At 37.8% G+C, this 26,021-nt stretch overlaps 1 protein-coding gene across 1 annotated transcript; it reads left to right on the forward strand.

The window, feature by feature from the left end:
- Positions 1-25,544, forward strand: LOC121504281 (polycystic kidney disease protein 1-like 2). Its single transcript, XM_041779027.1, has 41 exons — positions 1-322; positions 973-1,131; positions 1,214-1,402; positions 3,312-3,422; positions 3,732-3,879; positions 3,950-4,179; positions 4,265-4,675; positions 4,774-4,901; positions 5,014-5,155; positions 6,553-6,640; positions 7,173-7,300; positions 7,486-7,713; positions 9,185-9,327; positions 9,448-9,627; positions 9,740-9,887; positions 10,370-10,518; positions 10,598-10,722; positions 10,810-10,930; positions 11,923-12,051; positions 12,149-12,374; positions 13,030-13,220; positions 13,316-13,546; positions 13,747-13,848; positions 13,944-14,122; positions 14,210-14,356; positions 14,478-14,677; positions 16,475-16,704; positions 16,786-17,002; positions 17,616-18,088; positions 19,438-19,534; positions 19,631-19,771; positions 19,848-20,033; positions 20,184-20,514; positions 21,301-21,434; positions 21,514-21,641; positions 21,729-21,889; positions 23,633-23,843; positions 23,942-24,043; positions 24,118-24,249; positions 24,344-24,449; positions 25,516-25,544. The coding sequence occupies exons 1-41, from the start codon at positions 1-3 to the stop codon at positions 25,542-25,544; spliced, it is 7,233 nt and encodes a 2,410-aa protein (XP_041634961.1).
- The last annotated feature ends 477 nt before the right edge of the window (positions 25,545-26,021 follow it).

Genomic DNA, 26,021 nt, shown 5'->3' on the forward strand with positions numbered 1-26,021 from the left:
ATGGACAGCACCTTATTCCCCACGCTGACACTGTTGGTTCTCTTCCTCAGCCAGACTTGTCGTGCAGAGGAGAATGCCAAGAGTCTCTCCTGCCCAGAATATCAAGAAGGTTTTGATGGATCTTGTTATGAGTTTGTGGGTCTACAGCGATCCTTCCTCAGTGCCCAGGGATGGTGTGAGAGAGGTGGAGGACACCTGGCCTTCATCTTAAATGATGAAATCCAACAGTTCCTCCAGAAGCACCTGGAACAGGAGAAGGACTGGTGGCTCGGGCTGGCACCTGCAGCTCCTAACCTCACACTGGATACTGCTGCTACTGAGGGTAAGAAGCAAGAGGACAGGGGAACAAAATCAGAGACATCTTGCCCTCTAATGGCTTTATATATTTTAAAACTGTTTACATTTTTAGATTAGTTATATAGTATCAGTGAAAATGTGTGAAAATGTTTAAGGTTACTCTTTATAGTTTCTACATTTCCTGGAAACCTTTGACAACAACAAAGGATATTTCAAGCACTTTGTTGCCTTTATGAACCATGGCTTTGATATACCTGTTAACAATGATTATATACAATATTAAAATTAAAGTGTGGCTCAAATCATGATTATCCTTTCAGCTACCGTCTGAATAGGCAGCTTTCATGTCCATTATATTGATTCGTAATTTGTTTGTTTGATAATTGTTAGGAGCCTGGCACTGCTGGATATCGCTCTCAAGCAGCAGGTGTTGTTTAGAAATGTTTGTCATTCACTTTAACCTCTCAATAGCCTTGCTGTCAAGTGGCCTGATTTACAAATGGAGCTTTATTGTTCATTCACCTTTTCACCAGCCAAATAGATTGCTTTGTTGTTTTATGATCTGTGAATTCTGGGAACGATGGTGTGTTTACTGTTAAATTTTGCATTGTTTTGTCTGTGCTTGTGTAAGAGAAGTCAGGCTACAATGTCAAATGAATTTCCTATTCCTCCCAGGTTCCCTGGCATGGCTTGATGGCTCAGATGTCAGCTATAGTAACTGGGTAAACATGCCGAATGCACAGGCTGCCTGTGGACACATCCTGAAACACTCGGGCTTCCAGTGGGAAGCTATAGGCAACTGTAGTCAGGAACTTAACTTTATTTGCCAGTTTGGTATGCACTTCATTAGTCAACCAATTACCTTGAACTTATGGTGTGCTTGCTCCCCTTTTATATTTAATTCTTTAATTTTCAGAATCTGGGAAATCAATTGCATGTGATGGTCAAAATGCAACACTGCAGTGTGGTTCTGGTCAGGTCATTGAGATAGACGACAGCTTCTATGGTCGAAAAACAATTCACTACTGCCGATCCAAAGTCAGTGCCACACCCACGGTCCCACAGGAGGAGTGCAGCTGGATGGATGTGACAGATTCTGTTTCAGGTAATAAGTTTTTCAAACAAGACATCTAAAGTGTTGAGATAAAGACTACAGTATGCTTAATCAGGTATATATGTTGGACATAGCTTGTTAGTCCTCATTTGCTAAACTGATTATTGACTTAACCAATTTCCTGGTTCTAGCTTATAAGGTGGAAATATTCAGCTCTATTCAAGCTTGATTGATCAATATCTTTATTCCAAATATGCCAACAAAACACAAAAACACAGTTAGTTGACAAAGAAAAAACAATAGGGTTAAAATGATAATGAAGTGGCCCTATTACACAGTACCAACTTCCATTTCTAGCATTGTACATGTTCAATAAAGTTTTCACTTATTTTATCCCATCCTTTATTTTTTTTTCCAACGGCACATATTTAACACGTTCATTTACCCATTATCAATACCAGAGAAAACAAATAAAACATTATATACCGTTTCTTGAAATGAATTAAGCTTTTACTTTGAGTTCATTTTCCAAATTGTTCCAAAAATCTACCCCTTAGATAGTTATACACTTACTTTTAAATGTTGTTTCAGCATAAAGTTTCTTAAGGTTAAGGTTTTCCCTTAAATTATAAGCACATTCTCTGTTGAAAAACAGGTTTTAGATGTTAGTTGAAAGCAATTCATTTCTTGCTTATACATGATTTGCTGCTTCAGTAAACACTGAAGCAGCAAATCATGGTGTTTTATGTATTCAAATATTCTGAGACACTGAATTTTGGGTTTTCCTTATCTGTAAGCCATAATTGTCAACATTTCAAGAAATAAAGGCTTGAAATATTTCACTCTATGTGTAATGAGTCTATATAATATATGGGTTTCACTTTCTGAAATGAGTGACAAAAAATACTGAGCTTTTCCATGATATTCTTATTTTTTTAGAAGCACCTGTATATTGCCACATGGTAGGCTTGCCTACATCAATAAGTTTTGGATTATTTGCATTTTTGTTTCAGTCAAAGGTTTCCCATGCCTTTAATAATATGACGGTATTTGAACAGAGTCACCCATTTCATTACTACTAAATAAATATTCATACAGCTACCTAAACAGTAGATTTTATACTTCAATTTGATTCAAATTCATATTCTTTTTTCCCTTGGGTTACAATTCAAGACACAACATGTTAAAAATGAAAGAGCAGAAATATGAAAACTATATAAAGAAAAGAGAAGTTGTTAAACCATATATACAGTATATATATATATATATATATATATATATATATATATATATATATATATATATATATATATTCAGTGCTTAACAAATGTATTAGACCACCCTAACCCTAACCAAGGTAAGGTTTATGCCACAGCTGTCCTAAATTAACAGCATTGGTACTTACCAAAATCATTTTTTATGTTTCTGCAATGGTTAATACACCAATGTGTAGAAGCTCTTTAACCCAAATGATTGCTGTTTGAAAAGTAGTAAAGCACATTATTATTTCTTGATTAATATGTCAAATTACAGTTATTTACTTGCATTCCTGAACAGAAAAAATAGTTTTAGAGGTTGAATGTCACGTTTGATTAATTTCTGACCTCTCAGAGAAGCTCAGTGAGCCAGCTCAAATTTGGGTTCCTTTTAGTTCCTCATTCCTGTTCAAAATGGTAAAACCTGGAGAGCTGACTGAAAATGAAAGAGTCTGCATTAAAGCACTTTATGATGCTGGATGGTCTCTGAGACAAATATGACAGGTGGTCTAATAAATTTGTTAAGCACTGTACATTTCTATATATATATATAAGTTGAATATAGATCTCATGTATTGACAGTAATGGCATTTACATAAACTAACCTGTACAATTACAGTAAAAAATGGAAAGCCATGAATGGAATAATATGAATTATACAATTCGGATAATCTGCAATACTTGTTTAAATTTTGTTTTTCCAGGTCATTGCCATGGACTACAGGCCTGCCAGGCTCCAGTAGATCTGGGCTCTTTTGGTGAACCATGTCCTGCATTGAGGAGTTACCTCTCTGTGGAGTACCACTGCAAAGATGGTCTGATGCTAATTTATGTCCTTTTACTTTCATTATAACATACACTCTATTTCGCTCTGAAATAACACAGTAGATCCATATTATTTAATGGACCAGGTAATAATGCCTAAGCCATGTACACAAACTAAGATTTGTTATGTTCCTCTCCCCAAGACTTCACCTTTCATGTACTTCTCAAAACAACTGTCAGTGAAATCTTAACCTTTAAGTCACATAATGAAATCCAAATACTTATGCAGAAAGCATTGTATCTGAACATTCTTAAGCAGTATTTCCGTGATTTTAACTTATGGTCTGTTTCCCTCTCAGGACTCCACCTGTTGATGAACAAGCTTGCAGCCGTGTCTGAGGATGTCACTTTCACTGTGAAATGGCTCCTTCACCCTTTTCAGGGAAACCTCACATGCACAGTAAATGCTGGAGATGGCCATACTATCGACCCATACAGCCCAGAGGAGTAAGTGTTTTTTTCTCAATAAGACACATCGTATCCAGGCTGTTTTAATGCTTATTTGCCTTTTTGACAGAATGGAGAGCACTGTGATGCACAAGTACAACCAGCCAGGTGTTTTCATGGTTGGAGTGGAGTGCACCACGAGTGACTGGCATGTCACAGCTCAGAAAGCCATCACCATTCAGGAGGCTGTTGGAGAGTTTGGTGTCATCAAGTGCTATAGCAGGAATATGTCAACAGATGGTGCAAAATGCAACACACTTCATGGCCAGCCTGTTCAGATGCAGTTTATAGTAGAGACAGGTGAGTGGGTCTAACACTGCAGGAGATCAAACTTTCCAATATGCATGGATCAAAAGAAAATCTACATTCTTATTTATATTACCAGGTACTAATGTTTCCTACACCATTCAACATGAAGGCCGTGTTGTTGCAAATTTGTCTGTGGACAAAGGGATCACGCCTCACAACATTACACTGAGCACAAGTGTGGTAGAGAAGCTTGGACTTGGCTGCCACAACCTGAGTCTGACTGCCTCAAACAAGGTCACAGCCCACTCAGTGTACTCCCATGTGGAGCTGTGTCTGCTGGAGCCTGTTGAAAGCCTGCAGGCCTCTGTGATAGCAGAGGGAGACGAGTGCCCAGACTCTACTGATCTCATTATTGGTGTTTCATTGGAGCGAGGAGCCCCTGCAGAGCTGCTCTTCACTCTGACGGGAGCCAAGGACAATATCTCAGAGAGCAGGGACCTGCTCAATGCAAGCTTACAGGCTTTCACATTCTCCAGCCCACTTGAAGGTTCTTGAAGTTAAGATTTGCTGTATATAAAATGAAAAACAGCCACCTAAAATTGTCATACATGTGCTTAATACTACTAAATACACTCTTTTTCAAAGGCTTGTTCGAGGTAAATGTTAGAGCCATAAATGCTCTTTCTGCCTTGGATTTGGACGTAGATTTGGAGAAGATACTCCAGGTTTGCCAGAATTACTCTGAGCTTTCCCCAGATGACCATGGAGACAGAGTAAGTATCAGATTAGCTTCAAACACTCATCATTTTACCAAACTTAATTGAAAAATATACACAGGTCTTTAACATGTTTGATACAGCACAATTACTTTATTTTTACCCACAGAATCAGAGTGTCGAAGAACCTGTTGACTTGAAAATTATTGTGACTCCAGACAGTGTGGTTGACTACTCTCACAATGTCACGCTTAGTGTAACTGGAGCTGAATCACTACCCAGTAAAGGCCTCACATTTGAGTGGCAATGTAGTAAGTAAAACATTAACATTTTGAGAACAGCCAGAGTCAGTGTTTGTCACTGAGAACATTTAATGCCCATTTTATGTCCTTTTTTGTCTTTTCCTGATTTTGATCATTTCCATATTTTTTCAAACATTGATTATTGCTATTAGCCATTTCCATCCATCCATTTTCTACACCGCTTATCCTGTTCAAGGTTGTGTCGGGCTGGAGCCTATCCCAGCTGTCATTGGGCGAGAGGTGGGGTACACCCTGGACAGGGCACCAGTCAATTGCAGGGCTGACATACAGAGACAAACAACCAGGCACACTCATACCTACAGCCAATCTAGAGTCACTAATTCACCTAACAAACATGTCTTTAGTGGGGGGAGAAAGCCAGAGTACCGAGAGGGTATCCATCTTTTTGTTGAAAGGGCAAAAAAAGGTTAAACTGTTAATGAGAAAAAGCAAAATAAAAGGGTAAAACATTAACTGGGTACAACACAAGGCAGTAAAAATACATTAAAGCAGTGACAGTATTACAGAAAAGGAGGGCAGCTCTGTTGCTGAATTTACCAGAATCTAGTAGCTCTCTTAAAAGTGGTGCAGTTTGTAGTAAGTTTCAAGTGATCAGGTTTCAGGATTTAAATCTTTTTACAGAAAAAGCAGTCTGAGCGAATGCACATTTTTCTGCATGGCTTTTAAGATTAAACTGAGAGTCTAAAAAGATTCCCAGAAACTTCACCACTGTTAATTGTTCAATACGTTCACCTTTGATTTTAACATTCAGTGATTCTCTATCTAGTAACTTCTAATGGAAACATAATTTGACAACCCTGCCTAATCAGCTGTTTCTACACATTTTATATTCGTACCACATTTCTTTGCTTCGCTATTAGGATTTGTATGAGCACAGGCATAAGTATTGGCTATTCTTCCTGGGCTCTAACACACACAATTATTCACAATACCAAAGACAGCTCCTTCCAGAAAATATTAAAAATATGCATACAGGAAGGAATCAAAATAGCCATCCATTTAAGAAATTATTCAAAAAAACAAAATCATAATCACATGTCTTTAAATACATGTCATGTTTAATATCTTTCTATGGACAGATAATATGGTATACTTGCACTTATACACACATATTTATTCGTACACTTTAATGAACATACAGAACATGCATCACTGCCTGAGTGACCTGCACTCATTCACTGTGTCAAGCAGGTGTTGATTCAGTTCGCATTCATGGATGAGTTTGATTTTGTAGCCACTAGTGTGGCACAGTGTTCATGGCTGCTCTGTTGTTCTCTCATTCTTCCCCTGTAAATGTGTATAAAACATGATATTTGTCCATAAACAAAAGCATAATCCCTGTCTTATTAAAGTTCTTGGCTCTGTCTTTGCTTCTTTCTGTACAGGTGGAAATTGCAAATGCAGAAACAAAACTAAAGAAGAGACTCACGTTGTTGAGAAAGGTTGCCTCCCAGATCCTTTTGATGTTTTCAAGTATGTTCTAACCGTGAGGAGACCAACCTGGTTTAGGGACTGGACTGACCTTACTTCAGCTTCAGCGTGCATCACAGTGGCTCCAAAAAAGTTTACAAATATCACCATAAGGTATCAGGAAACTATCAGCAATGAATGCCAAAATAGCCTTAAATTTCTACAAATGTTGGCTGGGGCAGCTGTAGCGCTCTGCATGCTTTTGACAATAAAAAAACAACAACAATAACAACAACAACTTGATAAACCTCAACTTTGGTATTTGGAGATCTCATATGTAGATACTTATATATAATAAGTCATAATTATATATTTAATTATTTTTTTGCAGTTGTGATCATTGTGCTTCAATAAACACAAAAGACAGTATAAAGCTCAGACTGCACTGTGGGAATACTTGCCCAGATGTAGTTTGGTATATTGAGGACCACAGACCTTTGAGGGTAAGTCTTGAACAGCACTTTTAACTGTGGTTTAACAGACTGATATGTAAAACAGTAAGTAAGAGATCTTTTTTCCAGGGTGGTCTCAAAAGATGCTACTCCAAAGCAGGAACAAAACCACCCATAGAGAAGCAAGATGGCAAAACTGAATATGTCGTACACAGCAAACACCTGAAGATTTCAAGGGACACGCAGCAAAACATCAGTGTGATAGCTTATGGTACGTTTGTATCTCAAAGTGTCCATGTCGTGGTAGTGTGAATGTGCACATGGCCATTTGAGGGAGAAAAACAGTGCTTAACCAAAAACTACATTACTTTTAAAGACCCTGAGTTTTTTCTTGCTTACATCTTTTAAGACACTGGTAAACTGATTTACATAACCTATTGCTTTTCTATTTTACAGGCAAAAATGAGACAGGTTTTGCCAAGTTTATCCTACCAATACCAGGTCCTGATCCAACCGAACCACCTGCCAACTCAGGAGTGACGACTGATTCACCTGCAGATCCCAATGCCCCTTCATGTAGCATCTCTCCACATTCAGGAACAGTCCTTGATGCTTTTGACATTACTTGTGAAGCAAGTGATTTCTGCTCAAAAGGCTGTGTTTATTGCTTTAAAACAGACACAGGTGAGACTTAAAAAAAGATTTCAATAACTTTGACGGTGAAAGAAAGAAAAGACATTGTGTATTGAGAAGGTAACTAACGAGTTACTTACTGCTAGTCAACCAATAGTAAACCATGACTTAACAAATAGAAAAGGTACACAAATTTTGAATTGTAAGTAGGTCACAAATTTAAAACTTACTGCTAATTAACATTAAAAAATGAGTAGCTAGATGCTAGTTAACTGCTAGCAAATGTGTAATTATATACTAGTTAACATTAAGGATAAGTAACTAACTACTTGTTAACCAATAGTTAACCACTACTTAACAAGAAGATAAGGAACACACATTTTGAAATTGTAAGAAGCTAAAAAAAAATGTAAAACTTACTACCAATTATTATTAACAAATGACTCGCTAGATGTTAGTTAGCTACTAGCGAGTGTATAATTATCTACTAGTTAACATTAAGGATAAGTAACTAACTACTAGTTAACCATTAACTAATATATAACCAGTTACAAGTTAACCATTAGCTAACCACAACTTAACAAATGGATAAGGAACATCAGTTTTGCATAGTTAGTGGGTAATGAATATGAAGTTAACTACTATTTCATCATTTAAGAATGAGTAAATAGGTTGGCTTTAAAAATGTAAATATCTAGTGGGTAAAGAATGTGTAACTATCTGCCAGTTAACCATTAAGGACTACTAGTTAGGCATTTATTAACCATTATGTTAAAAATAGCTAGGCTGTACAAATTTGTATAGTTAGTGGGTAAAGAATGAGTAACTACTAGTTGACCATTAGTCAGCATAACTTATAGATATATAAGTTAGATAAGGTTCTCAAATTTTGCAAAGAAATTAAGTAACAATTGTATTTAGTAACTCATTTGTCAATGGTTAACAATAAAATAGTAATACATTGGTTTGAAGTTAACTAACAGTCAGTTACTCATTTATGAATGCTTAACTAGTAGTTAGTTACTCATTTTTAATGGCTAACTAGTCGTTTAACATCCTTTATAGTTAGCTAAAAGTTTGTAAAGCATTTGTTACACACTAAACATTTGTATACCTTATAAAGTGAAGGTTAAATGGCAACAGGTTTATTTAGCATCTATTACAGACATAAAGCACATAAATTGAGTCTACAGGCTGTTTTCATGCATGTTTCATTTTAAAAATATTCTTTCATAATGTAAAATGTTGTGGCTGAGGCTATGATCTAAAGGCTTCCACTACCCAGATATGTGTTTTGATAATTATTTGATATTCACTCTACAAATTCATATGTGCTTAGGAGAAATCTATATTTACATTCTTGTGCTTAAGGCGGGTGTTGCATTACAATTTAATATGAGCTTTGCTTCAAAAATGTGCCTGGGGTTCATTTGATTGTTTTGATTATTAAAAAAACTAAACACAGATACGCAATAATGATTATTTACAGCACTTCTACTTAATTGTCTCTTCTGTCTCAAAGGCAAACATCTGCGGTGCAGTAATACAAAAGTAGTGAAATCTGTTTTCCTTCCCCTTGGAGATAAAAACAACAATTACAGTTTGGCGGTCGTGGTGACCGTACAAAATGAAAATGAGAAAGCCATGACGACTGTCTCGACTCAGGTTCGCCTTCTACCTTTAACTGTGATTCAGGAAGAGGTTACAAGAAGTTAAGGCTGGGAGAACAGGCCATTAATGTCAAGGAATTTATATTAATAAGATTGAATGTCTATGATCCCTTAGGTTCTGAAAAGCGCGTCCAGCTCCTCTGTGGAGGCTCTTACATCAGCGGTGGAGGATTCAGTGACTCAGTTAGAGCAGCAGGGTCTGCTCTCTGGTGAAGCACTGGGACAAATATTTACCTCAGTTTCTGATATGCTGAATACAGAGGCCATTCAAGAGCAGTTAGAGGAAAGGAGGAAGGTAACAGTATGATGTTAAGAGAGCCTGATATGGTCTTTTATTCTTGATGTTTTTCTCAAATGCTTTTGATTACTGAAGAAAAACTTGTTAATCAGTGATTCCTCTCTTTCAGCTCAGAGAACAAATGTTGACCAAAATGACAGTGGTTCTTCTGAACTCACCCAGCAACTCAACTCAGGGAGTGCAAGTGACGGCCAGAGCTGTTGCTGGACTCACCCAGCGTCCAGATGAGCTCAGTCCTAATGCTCAAGTACAGTACAGTAAATCTACAATTACTTTTTTATATAAACATGCATGAAAATGTATTTCAGCAAGCCCTAGACAAGAGCAGTGATTACAGATATATATAAATATATTTACCAGTAGATTGCAATGTCAGACTTAACACATTTTAAGTTTATGGTGTCACATTATTAGAGTATGGCACAAAATGGTGTAAACTTCCTCTTTAAGATTTTCTGATTCTTTAAAGCTGCTGTACATGAAGGCTGATTAAAGTCTGAAAGCAACAAGGAAAGTTGTTCTCCAGTTAAATGTCTCTGGAGGCCTGTTTGTGGTGCAACACAGAATTTATGTTATTTTGACGTAGCAACAGCATGCAGCAACAAGAACACCAGATCATTTTAAAAGTCTCTCAATCTTCGATCTCTGAAGTAGATCAAATGTTGTTGCTATCCCTGATACTTACAGCGGTACAAAGCTCTACTCATAATCTTCTCTGTACTTCTCCAGGAAGAAGCAGGCTCATTGCTGGTAGACCTCAGCTCCTCTCTTAGCACTATCAGTGTAACTCACGATGGCAGTGATGATGGAGAAGTTGTACAAGCGGCTGCACCTATCGTTGAAGCAGCTAGTAATATTTTGAATGTTTCTTCAAACGTAAGCACCAAAGCATGGCGTATAGTCCCGAATATGTTTGTCTTCAAGTTCCTTTCATTGTTATTCAACCATATGCGATATTCTTCCCCAGAAAAAAGTCTCTGATTTTCTTCTTACTGGGATAAACAATGTTCAAAGTGCCTTGCTGAATAATAGAAAGCTGAATGGAGAACCTGCGATCATTGATTCTGGGCACATCAGTGTTTATGTCAACAGGTATGAGAGGACTGTTATTGGCAAGGTCTTTGATTTAGGAATGCACTGGGTTTACTGGAAAGATAATTCAGATCCTGTTTCTTACAGAATATCTCCAGGAAATATGAACATGCAGGACATAAATGTCCAGAAGAACAGCTCCTCCAGATTTTCATTTCCAGTACTGCCTTCTCACATTGTTTCTCCTGAGGAGCCAGTAGATGTTAGAGTAAGTACTGTAGACCGTGGACACTGTGAAAACTCAGTAAATGGACTTGCCCCCAAAGTGTCACATCAATATTTGTGTTGGATCAATGGTCCTGGCATTCTTTGAGACAGTTACCTCATTTGGAGCTTAAACATATGTCAAGCTTTAATTGGGTACTAATTTTGAAAATATTCAGTTTTGCAAATTCTTAACCTTTTTTGACCAGTTTTTAACCACTTTTTACCAGTTTTTGCCCCCTAACCTATTTTTTGCCACTTTAAATCAATTTTGCTACAGTCAACCTTTTTTTCACATTCTTTTAAGCCATTTTGACTCTGTTTGATCCCTTTTTCACCACTTCTTACCCATTTTCACATTCTTTCTGCCCATTCTGCCTCTTATAACACATTTTTTAACATTGTTAACATTACCAAAAAATGGTGAGTCTGTGTTCAGAAAAGCTGTTTACATTTATACAAAGCTACAGCTTAAATAGATAAAAAGTTGTTGTTTCTTGCTTTGATAAGAGTGTCTACTATTCAGGTTTAAAAATAAAATTTGGATATCACAGAATAAGTTTACTATAGACCATGATTTTGGAGACCTCCATGGGCCCCCATTTTGTGCGCCCCAGAAAGCTCTCCCCTTCATCCCTCCTTATGCGGTGGCCTTGACTGGATGCATACCATCAAAGAACAACGCAGCATGATACTGATATTCTGGTTTTTCTATTCCTCTTTGTTCTATATACAAAGTTAGAAATAACTTTAATAATGTGCTATTAACTAACTGCATACCGGCCATAGCTCTATGAACAGTGAAAAAAGGCAACAGCCAACACATTTAGAAGTTTCTCTTATATAGGACATTTTTTGACCATCCACCTCTTTACATTTTCCATTTGTACTACTTCACCTCAAGAAATATCAATAAAATATGGAGACAGAAGAATTGAGTAAGACATCTGTAATTAAGAATGGCATGATCTGATTACAAAATGTACTTCCTTCTAGATGATGAGTTTCGAGACGAATCCATATTCATGGAAAGAGGATAACATCACAGGAACCGTTGGATCTGTCTCTCTGACCAGAATGAATGGCTCTGTCATTCCTGTGGAAAACCTACCTGAAGAGATTGAGGTAGTATAATTAATAAACTTCTAGTGACTTTATTTGGAACAATTTTGCAGACTGTTTTGAGCGACATATCTTCTTCTGATCTTCTGTGTTATTTTAGATTCTCTTGCCAAGGCTTGATGTTGGGCAGGAGAACAGCACAGTCCTGGATCTGGCCAATTTTAGCACATTAGTAATTGATGTGCCTTCACCAGATGTGACACTGGTGCTGAAAATGGAGCCGTCTGAGAATATTTCCTTCATGGTATTCCTGGGATACAAAGATTATCCAAATAATGAAAACTATGTTGCCAAGACTTGTATTCCACTGGAGAATACCAAGGAAGGTAAACTCAGCTTTGTGTTGTAGACTTACTGTGCCCGAAAGCTAAATTTAAACTGTCAGGAGATAGCTGAAATTGTTGCTGGTTCTCCAGGATTGATATCAGTGTACCCTTGCTTTTCAGGATATACTGAATATCAACAGACAGTTTTTGCACTTTGGACATTGTTATTAGTCCTGATTTTGCAGTACTGCATTATTGTGTAGCATATACTCATTGCTGATGAATGTCCCCTTTAAATTTCATCTACTTGTCTGATAGTCTGCATTACACTCAGTGTGCTCTCAATAATGTGACACAATTATCCCACAGACACAATCAGCCCATATCCTCCTTACTAGAGCAGACAGACATATTCAGCATTACCATACATGTACAATTAGTGGTGTGTAGACTCACATATTAAGTTTTTTATTCAACACTTTGATTTCAGAATAATCTTAGAACATGACTATGGCTTTATTTGAGATTTTTTACAATAGTGGGGAAAATTTACCATTTAAAATAATAAAAACATTGAAATGTTGAGTGTTTGGTGGATCCCCAGTTTTAAAAAACACTGGTTTAAATGGTGGTGGTTCTTGATCATGGTTTAATTTAGTCTTCTAGTTAAATACATCTAAGCCTTGATATCATCATATCTCTAAATCTGCCACAGAAGAGAAATATACCTGGGTGCTGAGTCCTAAAGACAGAACAGGAGACACTGGAACTCATTACCTTGTCATGAAGCCCATTGTAGAACCAGGTGTCAAATCCATCAATGCTTCAGTCACTGTGACTTCCATTGCTGCCCAGTGTAAATACTGGAATGAAACCGGGTCTACCTGGAGTGAAGATGGCTGCAGGGTGAGTTATAAAACACATCCACAGCGCTAACACTGATGCATCTGGAAATAGCTATTAAGTTTAACCAGCTGCTACGCTTTTCTTTTTCTTTTCAGGTTGGGCCACTCACCACGCCACTGGTCACTCAGTGTCTCTGTAACCATTTGACTTTCTTTGGCAGCTCTTTCTTCGTCATGCCCAATTTAGTGGACGTGTCACGTACTGCAGAGCTTTTTGCTACCTTCACAAACAATCCTGTGGTGGTGTGTTTTGTGGGTGCCATCTTTGCTGCATATCTCCTGGTGATCATGTGGGCACGCAGGAAAGACATCCAGGACTCAGCCAAGGTCACTCCCACTGAAGTTTGATAGCCCTTTAAGGAAGTCTTGTTCGCAAATGTGTTACATAAAAGCTTGTAGTAGCAGTACCTTCACATAATCTTTGCTTTGTATTATCTCTTTAAGAGAGAGATAATGCCCATAATGGAAAAATGCATCCTGCATGGTGCCAAAATTCCTTAACACCTTGTTTTTCACATCCCTTGTAGGTGAAGATAACAGTGCTGGAGGATAATGACCCCTTGGCTGAGTATCATTATATGCTGAATGTGAGCACAGGACATCGTCACGGTGCATCCACCTCCTCTCAGGTCAGTGATCTCTGTCAAAGACAACCTGTTGCCTCTGTTTCACAGTATTTATGATCCCGACACTGTTCACCTTGATTCCTCCCTCATTCTTTTAGGTGACGATAACTGTGCAGGGTACTGAAGGAGAAAGTGAGCCCCACCACCTGACAGACCCTGAGAAGCCGGTGTTTGAGAGGGGTGGTGTCGACATGTTTCTAATGACCACACACTTTTCCCTCGGAGATCTCCAGACTATCAGGCTGTGGCATGACAACTCAGGAGCACACCCTGCATGGTATGGATTAAAGGTTGAGAAATAGTGACGCCTCCAGATAGCAGTAATGCTTAATGTACAGGAGATAATCATGTTATTCACATGCAGGTATGTTAACAAAGTGATGGTGCAGGATCTTGAGAGTGGTCAGAAATGGCACTTCCTGTGTAACTCCTGGCTTGCTGTAGATGTGGGGGAGTGCACCCTTGATAAAGTCTTTCCAGTAGCCACAGAGACGGATTTGAAGAGGTTTAGGTAAGAACAGCCATCAAGCAGGTTATAAAAGACCAAAGGAAGGCACTTGACTTAACTATGTATCATTTCAGATGTTTTGTTTCTCCTGAATCCTAATTTCATTTTTCTTGGCACTTTAAAGTAACCTGTTCTTCATGAAGACAGCCAAAGACTTCCGTGACGGCCACATTTGGTTCTCTGTGATCAGTCGGCCTCCCTGCAGCACGTTCACTCGCGTGCAGCGGGTCTCTTGCTGTTTTTCTCTTCTGCTGTGCACCATGCTGACAAGCATTATGTTCTGGGGTATTCCCACTGACCCCTCTGAGCAGACCATGGACCTTGGTGGGACAGAAAATTATGTTCTATTAAAAACATAAATATCACTTAGATGTTCATTTTTTTCATTGATGGCACTGTTGAACCAGTTTTTTAACCCCTCACAATATTAAGGAGAGAAAAGACATGATTATTCATGGTTTACAGCTTCAGCTTTTGTTTGAAATCTTTAACCTCTAACAAGAATTTCTGATTTTACACTTTTTTTTAAATGGCAAACAGACAGTAAATGTACAGTGCCTATTAAAAGTACCCTCTTGAATATTTTACCCTTTTACTGATTTTATAAATCAATCATGTCAATATAATTTGGCTTTTTTGACAAGAAAATTAATAAGAAAAAACTCTTTAATGTCAAAATGAAAACATATTTTTACAAAGTAATGTCAATTGAATAGAAATATTTAATGTAAAATAAGTGACTGCATAGGTATTCATCAACTTCAAGTTGGTATTTAGTAGAATCACCTTTGACAGCAATCACAGCACTGAGTCTGTGTGGATAGGTCTCAATCAGGCTTGTACATCTGGATAATGCATTTTTATTCCATTCATTTTTCTGCAAAACTCCTTAAGCTCTATCAGGTTGCACAGGGATTGAGCATGAACATCCTTTTCCAAGTCTAGTAACAGATTCTCTGTTGGATTTGACTTAACCACTCCAGAACATTCACCTTGTTTTCTTTGAACCATTTCTGTGTAGCTTTCGCTGTATGCGTTGGGTCATTGTTTTATTGGAAAATAAATCTTGTCTCAAGTCATAGTTCTCTTGCAGACGGACTAAGATTGTCCTCCAGGATTTTCTTATATTTTCCGCTTTCATTTTACCCTCTACCTTTAAAAACCTTCCAGGGCCAGATGCAGAGAAGCATCCACACACAGCATGATGCTGTACCACTGTGCTTCACAGTGGGGATGGTGTGTTTGTGGGGATGTGCAGTGTTTGGTGCCCACCAAATATACAAACATGTTTGATGGCCAAAAAGCATTATTTTGGTCTACTCAGACCGAAGAACTTTCTTCCACTTGACCATGGAGTCTCCCACATGCCTTTTGGGGAACTCTAGTGGAGATTTAATATGAGTTTCATCAACAACGTCTTTCTCTTTGCCACTCTCCCATAAAGCTTTGACTGGTGAAGAACCTCGGCAAGATTTGTTGTATTCTGAGTCTCTCCCATCTCAGCTGCTGAAGCTTGTAACTCCCTCAGTGTAGTCATAGGTGTGTTGGTGGCTTCTCTCACTAGTCTCCTTGCACAGTCACTCAGTTTGTGAGGACAGCCTGATCTAGGCAGATTTACACATGTGCCATTTTCCTTTCTTGATGATGAATTTAACCAAACTCTTGGGATGTTCAGTGCCTTGGGATTTTTTGTATTAATTCCCTGACATATACTTTTCAATAATCTTTGAATACCTTCAATACCTTTCAGTAACATAGTAGTACCAATTGGCTGGACCTCTGTTGAATTAGGTCAGTCACTTTAAAGAGGATGAATATTTTCCTGTCACTTATTTTACATTAAATATTTTTATTTAAATGGCATTACTTTGTAGAAATCTGTTTCACTTTGACACTAAAGAGTTTTTTTTGTCAAAAAAGCCAAATTATATTGACAGTGATTTAGTTTTAAAATCGGTGAAAGAGTAAACCATCCTAGGCAGTAAATATTTTTTATAGGCACTGTGTAACAGGAGCAAAAATATAAATTAGATCTTATGAATGTATGGTTATATTTTGATGTAATGTCTTGTAACTGAATTTCTTTTCTTACATCAATATAAATATGATTTCTTTTTCTAGGTCACATTGAGTTCACCTGGCAACAAGTTATGATTGGAATTCAAAGTTCAATCATCATGTTTCCCATCAATCTCCTTATTGTGAGCATCTTCCGAAACACTCGACCTCGAGAGAAAGCGGCCACCAAAACAGACACATCCAAACAGGCCAAGACTGGTCGAGTTTCTCCTTCACAGACTTCCTCTCCTCAGAAAGAGCTGAAAGACATCACACCAGATACTGTCATCAAGGTAAAGAAACTAAAATCCTAATTATAGTGATTGTTTCTCTGTTCTACATGACTTAAGTGGTTGATGTGGTGTCTTTATTAGGACATAAAGAGGATTGCTCAGTCTCTCTCAAAGGCCATGAAGAGTCCACTGCCTGACCTGCAGCTTCAGCCCGGTCAGCAGGCGGACATCAACACTCTGCTGTCTCTGGTGGAGGACATTATCAGACAACAGAATCAGGTGCCTGGAGACTTTTACACTGATGCAGCCAAGAGTGATCGCTCGATGATCCTCAGCTTAGGTGCAGTCAATCTCCAAGGTAAACTTGGCCATGAGCTTTATGATGATCTTTATCCATGTGTTACAGATTTTGTTTAGCCAGTTCGTTTTGTAGGATCAAAAAATGGTTATACCAGGTAATGTAATTGCTGTTTAAAAAGCAGAAAATAATGAATAAAGAAATTGAGAAACAACTGTCTGTATCTCTAACATATACACAGTATTTTACTTGTTATCTATGTCTTATTCATTTTCCTTGTTGAACTAGCTTGATTGTTGTAACTTTGATACACTAGAAAAATAATGAAAGTCTGGTACTTTTCAATGTCATTTGATTTCTTTTGGGTTATAATCCAAGAAAAGCATGTATGCTCTTTTACATACAGACTTTACACTTGTCATAAAGAAATGTGATGATGATTTTCTGATCTGGAATGTTTTCAGTGGTCTTATTTAGGCTATGGTGTAGTTTTTATGTTGACTATAGTCTAATTATGGTCTGATCTGTGTGAATGACAACATAAAAGATGCACCAGACTAAAAGAAATTGTAATAGAAATGAATCTGTGATATCAATATGTATATTTCTATGTTTCAATCTCTGCATGGTGGGTTAGAGATTGTATCTGACTGATGCTGATTTTTGCCCACAGAAAGCAGTGGATGGAGCAGCCCTGAGAAGACTTCAGATGAAGCTCAGAAAAAAAGCACCAACAGCAAATATCTGTACAAGCAGCTGCGTCATGTTGAGAAGGAGCTGGGTTTGCTGGGACCTTCTCGTTTTCCATATCCAGACAGCTACGACCGAGCCATGCAGCAAGTTCAAGGAATGAAGGGTCTCCTGGAGTACCACCTCCCATCAACCATCCTGGGAGGGGACCAGCTGGAACGCAGTCCCAGTCCAGAGGAAAGCGTCAGCGGAGGCTCCAGTAAGAAATGCTGTCAGGGTGGGCTGCCCTGGTGGTTTGTGTTTGTTGGCTGGACACTGGTGATTGCAACCAGCTGTGTGTCGGGATACTTCACCATGATGTATGGGCTGACGTACGGGAAAGACCGCTCCATAAGCTGGCTCATCTCCATGGTGGTCTCCTTCTTTGAGAGTCTCTTCATCACTCAGCCTTTGAAGGTGAAGGTCATGGTTGGAATACATGAACTAAAGATTGGTAGCAAATGTTATTTGTTAACCATTTGTGAAAAAATAAGATGCTTATACATTTTCGAGCAGTGACTAGACTTTGTGGCAAAATACAGCCAGTGATTTAATTGGTGGTAAATGACAGCTTATTTTAAATCCAATAAAATGTCACTGTAGAGGATTATTTCAATGTTTGACTTATCATTTTCGTGCAAAAAGTACCTTTATAAGTGGAAAGCACAAGGCGCTGGTTTTAAGGTTGAACAAAAACAGCAACATATTATAAAATTACACTGAAACAAACTCCAAAATTAAAAGAAATGTATATCAAAAGGACCACAAAATATTTAAGTAAATGAGGAAAAGCAAGTCAGATAACTTATCTAATATATAATTTTATGTGTCATGTTAATGAATAAATGTACAACATTTGTCTTTGATTCAGTTCAAATGTATTTACAGGGCCTATGAAAGGAAGCACCCCCTTGGATGTTTCACCCTTTTATTTATTTTATAAATTAATCATTGTCGGTGTAACTTTGATTGAGGTCTGAGCTGTGATTTGGCCTCTCTAGAACATCCATCCTCGTCTTTAAACCATTTCTGTGTAGCTTTTGCTGTTTGCTTCAGGCTATTGTCTTGCTGTAAAATAAATCTTCTCCCAAGCTGTGGTTCTCTTACGAACTGAATAAGATCGTCCTCAGGATTTTCCTTTATTTTGCTAAATTTATTTTAAGCACTACCTTTACAAACCTTCCATGGCCAGCTGCAGAGAAACATCCCCACAGCATGATGCTGCCTCCATTGTGCTTCACAGTGGGGATGGTGTGGTTTTGGTGATGTGCAGTGTTTGGTGTCTGCCCAACAGTGTCTTGCCTTATGGCCAAAAAGCATTATTTTGGTCTACTCAGACCGAAGAACTTACTTCCACTTGATCATGGAGTCTCCCATATGCCTTTTGGTTAACTCCAGTGAAGACTTAATATGAGTTTCATCAACAGTGTCTTTCTCTCTGCCACTCCCCCATAAAGAACCAAGGCAGCAGCTTTTGTATACAGAGTCTCTCCTATTTCAGCTGCTGAAGCTTGTAACTCCCTCAGAGTCATAGGTGTCTTTGTCTTGGTGTTTTGTTTTTTTTTGTAAAAAAACCTAGTTATATTGACCATGATTGATTTATAACATCAAATAATGGGTAAACATCCAAGGTGGTGAGTATTTTTAAAGGCACTGTAAATGCTATAAACAGACTCTCCTGTGCTTCCACATATTAACAGTGTCTTCTTATGCACTTTTTGTCATGAAGTTCTCTTGTACTCAAGCCTGAACCTGCTTTATTACAGGTTCTTGGTTTTGCTGCTTTCTTTGCCCTTGTTCTAAAAAAAGTTGACCAGGAGGAGTATGGGGAGCCTCAGATAGATGACAGTCTCAGAAATTCAGGTAATTTTACATCTGGGGTTCCACTGTTATTGTAATTTTTGTAATAAATTTTGAAAAAAAAAAAGAAAAACAAAACTGCTCAATATCTCCTCTCAGATGATCCAGACACGGTCCGAGCAGCCAGGAGAGACAGCACATGCAGTTTCTATCAGCCACCACCCCTCACTGACATTGAAAAGATGAGGAACAACATGATTAAAGAGCAGAAAGTCTTTGCCCTCATAAGGGAGATTCTTGGTAAGAGAATAATTTTGATACAGAACACAGGATGATAGCATAGTTTGAGCTGTTAATGTATTTGTTTGTTTTTCAGCTTACATGGGATTCATGTGGATGCTGCTCCTGGTGGCGTATGGTCAAAGGGATCCCAACGCTTACTTTCTGACCCAACACATTCGACAGAGCTTCAGCAAAGGGATCTCAGACAGCATGAGTATTCAGGATGTTTTCGACTGGACAAACACAACACTGCTGAGCAGCTTGTTTGGAGAGTACCCAGGTCAGCATATTGTTAAGTTATTAAATGTCACACATCTGATATGCATGGATTTCCTTTGATGTACAGTAATTTATTTGGGTTTACAAAATTGTACAAAATTTGTATCACCTGTAGGGTTTCTTTCCTTTAAGTGTCTGTGTCTTGTCACAGGATTTATCACAGATGGAAACAACAAGCTGGTTGGTAATGCTCGCCTTCGCCAGGTGAGGGTGCAAAAAAATTCTTGCAGTGTGGCCCCCTCCATGCAGAAAGCTATGATGGACTGCCATGCTCCATACTCATGGGAGCTGGAGGACATGGGCTCCTACAGCGCAGGCTGGAGCAGCGCTGTGCAAGATAATAGCTCAGTGCACCTTCAGAACCCATGGACATATCAATCTCAGGGAAAACTGAGGGCCTTACCCATCTGGGGCAGCGTGAGGCTTTACAGAGGAGGAGGCTTTGTGGTGGATCTGGGGCCAGATTTACAAAATTCCAGCAGGTAGGTGTTTAATACCTACTGAAATAAACTTGAATGAAACAGATGATAATGGATTAATAATCAACAATTTTGGTTACTGATTAATGTCTGTATGGATTTTTATTAGACAAAAACATCAGAACTGGCTTATTGTTAGCAGGTTTACAAATACGAAGAATTTGTCTTGTCTTGGTGTTTTGCTGCAAAATAATGACCACAGCAGCAGAAAAAAAGTCAAAATCATGTCTCAAAAGTGATCTTACCACCAAGGAACTGAATAGAGTACTATGAAAAAACGAAGTGACAAAATTTGAATAAAAATATGATCAGACAGTGTAATAAAAGAAGCCATATGGTTTTGTGGAAATCTGCAAGATTATAGTGAATGGAAATCCCTAATAGTACAAAGATTTTAATTTTAATTTTTTTGATACCTTTGTTGTTAATATCAAGTCACTCTAAATTTTGTTTCAAAAGATAGTCATCCACATTTTATTTCTTTTTTAGACAAAAATGTTGGAAAAATTCTGTTTTTGGGTGAAAATGTTAAGTAGTTGTTGCCTCACAGATGATAGACAGTAAACGCTTGATTCAGATTCATTTTAAAACGACATCAATTTTTGGTCTTTAGCGATGAGTTTGAGTCAAAGATTAACTTGATATCAAGTGAAATAAAGGTAGCAATCTTAGTCAAACACCCTGATTTTATGTGTATTGTGTATCATTGCCATCATGTTTTTATAAAGTTGGCCTTTGTGTCTTTATTATAGACTCTTATAGACTTACATTATGTTTTTCCATTTGTAGAACTCTCCAGTACCTTTATGACAACACCTGGTTTGATGTGTACACCCAAGCCATCTTTGTGGAGTTCACTGTGTACAACGCCAACGTCAACCTCTTCTGCATTGTCACTCTTTTGCTTGAGACCACAGCCACAGGTACAGTCAGTGGTCCATATTCAGCACAAACTGGCTAGATAATTCATGTCTTCTTTTTGTAACTTTGTGTTTCTTTAAGGAGCTTTTCAGTTTCGCAGTGAACTTCAGAACGTGCGACTTTACCAGTCAACCGGCGGCCTTCACATCTTTGTTATGGCTTCTGAAGTCATCTACTTTCTCTTCATCATCTATTACATGTTTGTCCAAGTATGAATGTATCTCACCTTAAGATACTTTTAATAAAAATAGCCTGCATCATGACACACTGCACAGAAAACCCTCTCCCTCTGACAGGGGAAGCTTATGAAGCAGCACAGATGGGCTTATTTTAAGAGTAAGTGGAACCTGCTCGAGTTAGCGATCATCATTCTCAGCTGGAGCGCACTGTCTGTCTTCATCAAGAGGACTCTGCTGGGAATGCGGGATGTGGAATACTACCAGAACCACAAAGACCAGTGAGTAGCTCTGCAATAAGTAGGTAAAGGTTTATTTTCAAAGGGCAAACTGCTTCACAAATAAAAACTAGAAAGCACTCAGAGAGCGCAGACCACCAATTGCCCTATCTCCCAATAGAACAGAATCCTTAAAAAATTCCTGGATCCAGACGGTGATCCGGATTACTACCAAAATCTAGTCAGTTCTTCCTTATGCCCTTTCTGACATTTCCTGAAAATTTCATCCAAATCTGTCCTTAACTTTTTGAGTTATGTTGCTAACAAACAAACTAACTAACAAACAAACCCTGCCGATCACATAACCTCCTTAGCGGAGGTAAAAATGGATTAGGAGACATAAACAGATAAATGAGTCAAACGTTAAACAGGGCAAAAGAGGAAAGTTGATGTTCTCTGCAGAGCTTCATACTCAGCATTGATAAGTAACTAGCATTTTAATGCTCCCCTGACAAATAGCTGTCATGACTGACTTAAAACCAGACTTGTAATACAGAAAATAGGTGAGAATTAATCTTTAAAAAAATTGTGTTATCAGGCAAAATGTCCAGTATTTCCAAAATTCAGGGCAGCTCACAATTCAAAAGTAGAGAAATAAACCTAAATTCAGCCAGAGAATCTATCAGATAGTTAAACTTAGGTTCTAAGGAGTCACAATGAAATGAAACCGACTGAAACGTCCACAGAGACCTCAGACATAAAACCAACCAGCTAAAACCAAATTACTCACAGACTGTTCATCTAAGACAGTGTTTATTGCAAGGAATTGCAGCAAGTAGCTGGTACAATGTATTTCCAATATTACAGACTAATGAATCATTTTATAGATAAAATGGAAAAAAAGAATAGATGTCTAATTCAGGATTAAATTATGTACAGATCTGTTTTAGAAGTAGTTACGCAAACAGTGACTAATTTTAACTGCATAAGCTTTATCTAAAGCTAACACAACTATGCTAGCTACATAATAATCGTCACTACATAAGCCTATGTAGCTAAGTTAGCTTAAGCAACATGAGCTTTAGCAAATGTGGCTAAAGCTAATGTAGCTATGTATGTACCTTTCCTGTGTAGCTTACATAGCTACTTTGTGAGCTAAGCTCTAGCTATGTTAGCTACAAAGGTACGCTAATTATAAGAAATTTAGCTTCAGCAATGTGAGCTTTAGCAACGTGAGCTTTAGCAGACATAGCTAAAGCGAACTTAGCTGCTCAGATAGCATAGATACGTAGCTTACGTAGCTGCTTTGTGAGCTTAGCTTCAGCTATGTTTTCTGTGTAGCTTATGCAGCTAGTGGAGCTGCAGACGCTGCTTGGCTGCTTTAGAATGTTTTTATGGAGGACATGAATCCTCTAAGTAGACTGTTTACTTCATTAAATGTTTTGTAATAAGGTTTTGTAGATCAGGGTTTTTTTAATTTGAACTTTACTGTTACCCTAACCCTAACCCTAAACAGAAGTTTAATCCAATTTTATTTTGAAAGTTTTACTGTGTACATTCTTAGATATAAGGGGTTCAGATGAACAGTCTCCAGCCAGACGTTCTTGCGGTATATCTTAAGTATATCTTGTTCAATACACGTGTAATGAACAAGATATACTTCAAAATCAACACGACCTGAAAGTTTCTCTCAGGGGCTTTGTACTGATTTCATGATAAAAGTTTACTACATCCACCTCAATTTTATTAAGACTTTTTCTGTGGATTGTTACAATAAGATTCTGTCCTCTTATGCTCTGTGTCCAGGTACGCCAGTTTCCATGAGACGGCCAAGGCTGATGCAGTGCTGGGGTATCTTATTGCCTTCTTGGTGCTGTTAGCTACAGTCAAACTGTGGCACCTGCTGAGACTGAACCCAAAGCTGCACATGATCACAGCCACACTGCAGCGAGCCTGGACTGATATTTCAGGCTTCCTGGTGGTTATGACCATCATGTTCTTGGCCTACACCATCGCTGTGAGCAGTTTCCCACACATTAACATCAGCATGGTAGAGTTTGTAAAATAGAATACATTCAAAAGATTATTAACACAGATAAATGTTACTCTTTTCAGTCTAATCTGATGTATGGCTGGAAGCTGTACTCCTATCGGACTCTGCTGGATGCTGGATTGACCATGGTCAGCCTGCAGCTGGGCATCTTTAACTATGAAGAGGTTTGTAAGAGACTGTTTAAATACCACTGCATAAAAAAGCCTACCTCACAAGGACTTTTTTTCTGACTCTGCAGGTTCTGGATTACAATCCAGTGCTTGGCGCTTTCCTCATCGGTTCCTGCATCGTGTTCATGACTTTTGTGGTGCTGAACCTTTTCATCTCTGTCATACTGGTGGCATTTAGTCAAGAGCAAATACATCACAAGGTAACTCACAGTCTGAAGTGTCTTACTGTTCAGGAGAAGTGTGATATAACTTTAAAAGAAACAGCCTTTTTAAGACATTTTATTCTTCTTCTAGCCATCAGAGGAGGAAGAGATTGTGGACATGATGCTGATGAAAATCTGCAGTCTGTTTGGAGTGAAATGTAAGAAACAAAACAGTGAAGGCAAAATTGGGAGGGCAGGTGATTCATCTGCTTCAAATATTGGACTCTCAACCATTTCTTCTGGAAATGTTTGAGAGGGTTGAAATCATCTTTGTATCATCTGAAAATACTGCTGTCTGTTACCTGCTTTGTGGTTGTATTCAATTAATGTTAGCTCTTGATAATCAAATTTATAAGAATTTTCTTCATAGCTTCATAACTTTGCTACTGTAGGAAAAGGTAAAACAGGTAAAAAAAATATAGAAGCTAAGAATAATCTTCATGTAAAGCACAGATCCACTGTATTCATGCTACAGTATGTAATTTATTAGGCAAATCAATTTATGCATCTGGAAATTAATCTTATGCATGTAAAAATCTTTGTTTTATTCAGTGACAGTATTTATTGAAAACTTAATCATTTACATCAGCAGCCAGATAAACTGTGTCTAATTTGTTTAAAGTATAGAGTAACCCGCATGCCACAATTGTTATGTTAGCCACAAGTCAGCATAAAGATGTGACCTATTCATATCCACTTTTAGAGATAACAAAACAGGAAACAAGGTCAAGAGTTTATTTTTCCATGTAGTAAGACATACAGTAGTTAATATATGCATCATTAGATTTACAGTAGCACACCATACTGTAGTGGCCTAAGTGATGATAGGTCTACAGTTTTGTAGGTATACGTAACTACCTCTGGATGTTATCACATTCAACAAGATATCACTTGTTTATGGTGATAATAAAAAGTAATATGTCACAAGATCTGGGTCTCTTTGAACTATAAACATAAGCAGCATTTGATATGAATTGCCAGGTGTCCTAAAACACCTGCTCAACACTTCACAGCACAAAACTTAAAGAAACAAAATGAAAAGCATCACAATTTTGTGAATTTAAATAAAGAGTAGCATGTAAAATGTGGTTTAAAATGATCTTTTATTGTAGTTTTTTCTGCCACTATTTAACAAAGTAATATAACAATAAACAAACAAGCGTCAAACAAAAAAACAAATAAATGTATTAATAAAGCCCTCTGTGAGAAGAAAGAGGAATACGTTTTTGTGTTGTTCCTCATTTTTGTGTGTTTTTCTTTCAGTGAAACTGCTTAAATCAACCACTTTGTGAAGCACAAGTGTTGTGTGTACATTTATAATATGCAAGAACAAAACCTGTAACTGAGAGACATAGTGAATAGAGGTTGAACGATTACAACTGCTGGTGCTGGGTGAGGGATCAGGTTAACAGTTACTCAAGTTAACAAGTTAGGAGTGACCTGAATTTGTGTTTTTATTGACCTTTAGCCTCTAAGTAGGGCACTAAACATGGTAGGTGAGTTATTGATCTGTGCAGTTCTATGAGCTGTTCCATTTTGTATTCATTTTTATGGGCTGAACTAGTTGGAACAATAATCTAACTACGACTTTGCAATTATGATTTAATATGCTTTTACTTTTAAGTTCCTCATTCTATGTATTTTGCAACAAACACAAGCAAAAGATCATTCTATATTACAGAAAACAATGTTAGATTAAGCTAGGGCTGAACAATTCTCAGAAAATATCTAATTGTGATTATTTTCACTCATATTGAAAATTGGATATT

The sequence above is a fragment of the Cheilinus undulatus genome, linkage group 1 (assembly GCF_018320785.1).
Source record: "Cheilinus undulatus linkage group 1, ASM1832078v1, whole genome shotgun sequence".
NCBI lineage: Eukaryota > Metazoa > Chordata > Actinopteri > Labriformes > Labridae > Cheilinus > Cheilinus undulatus.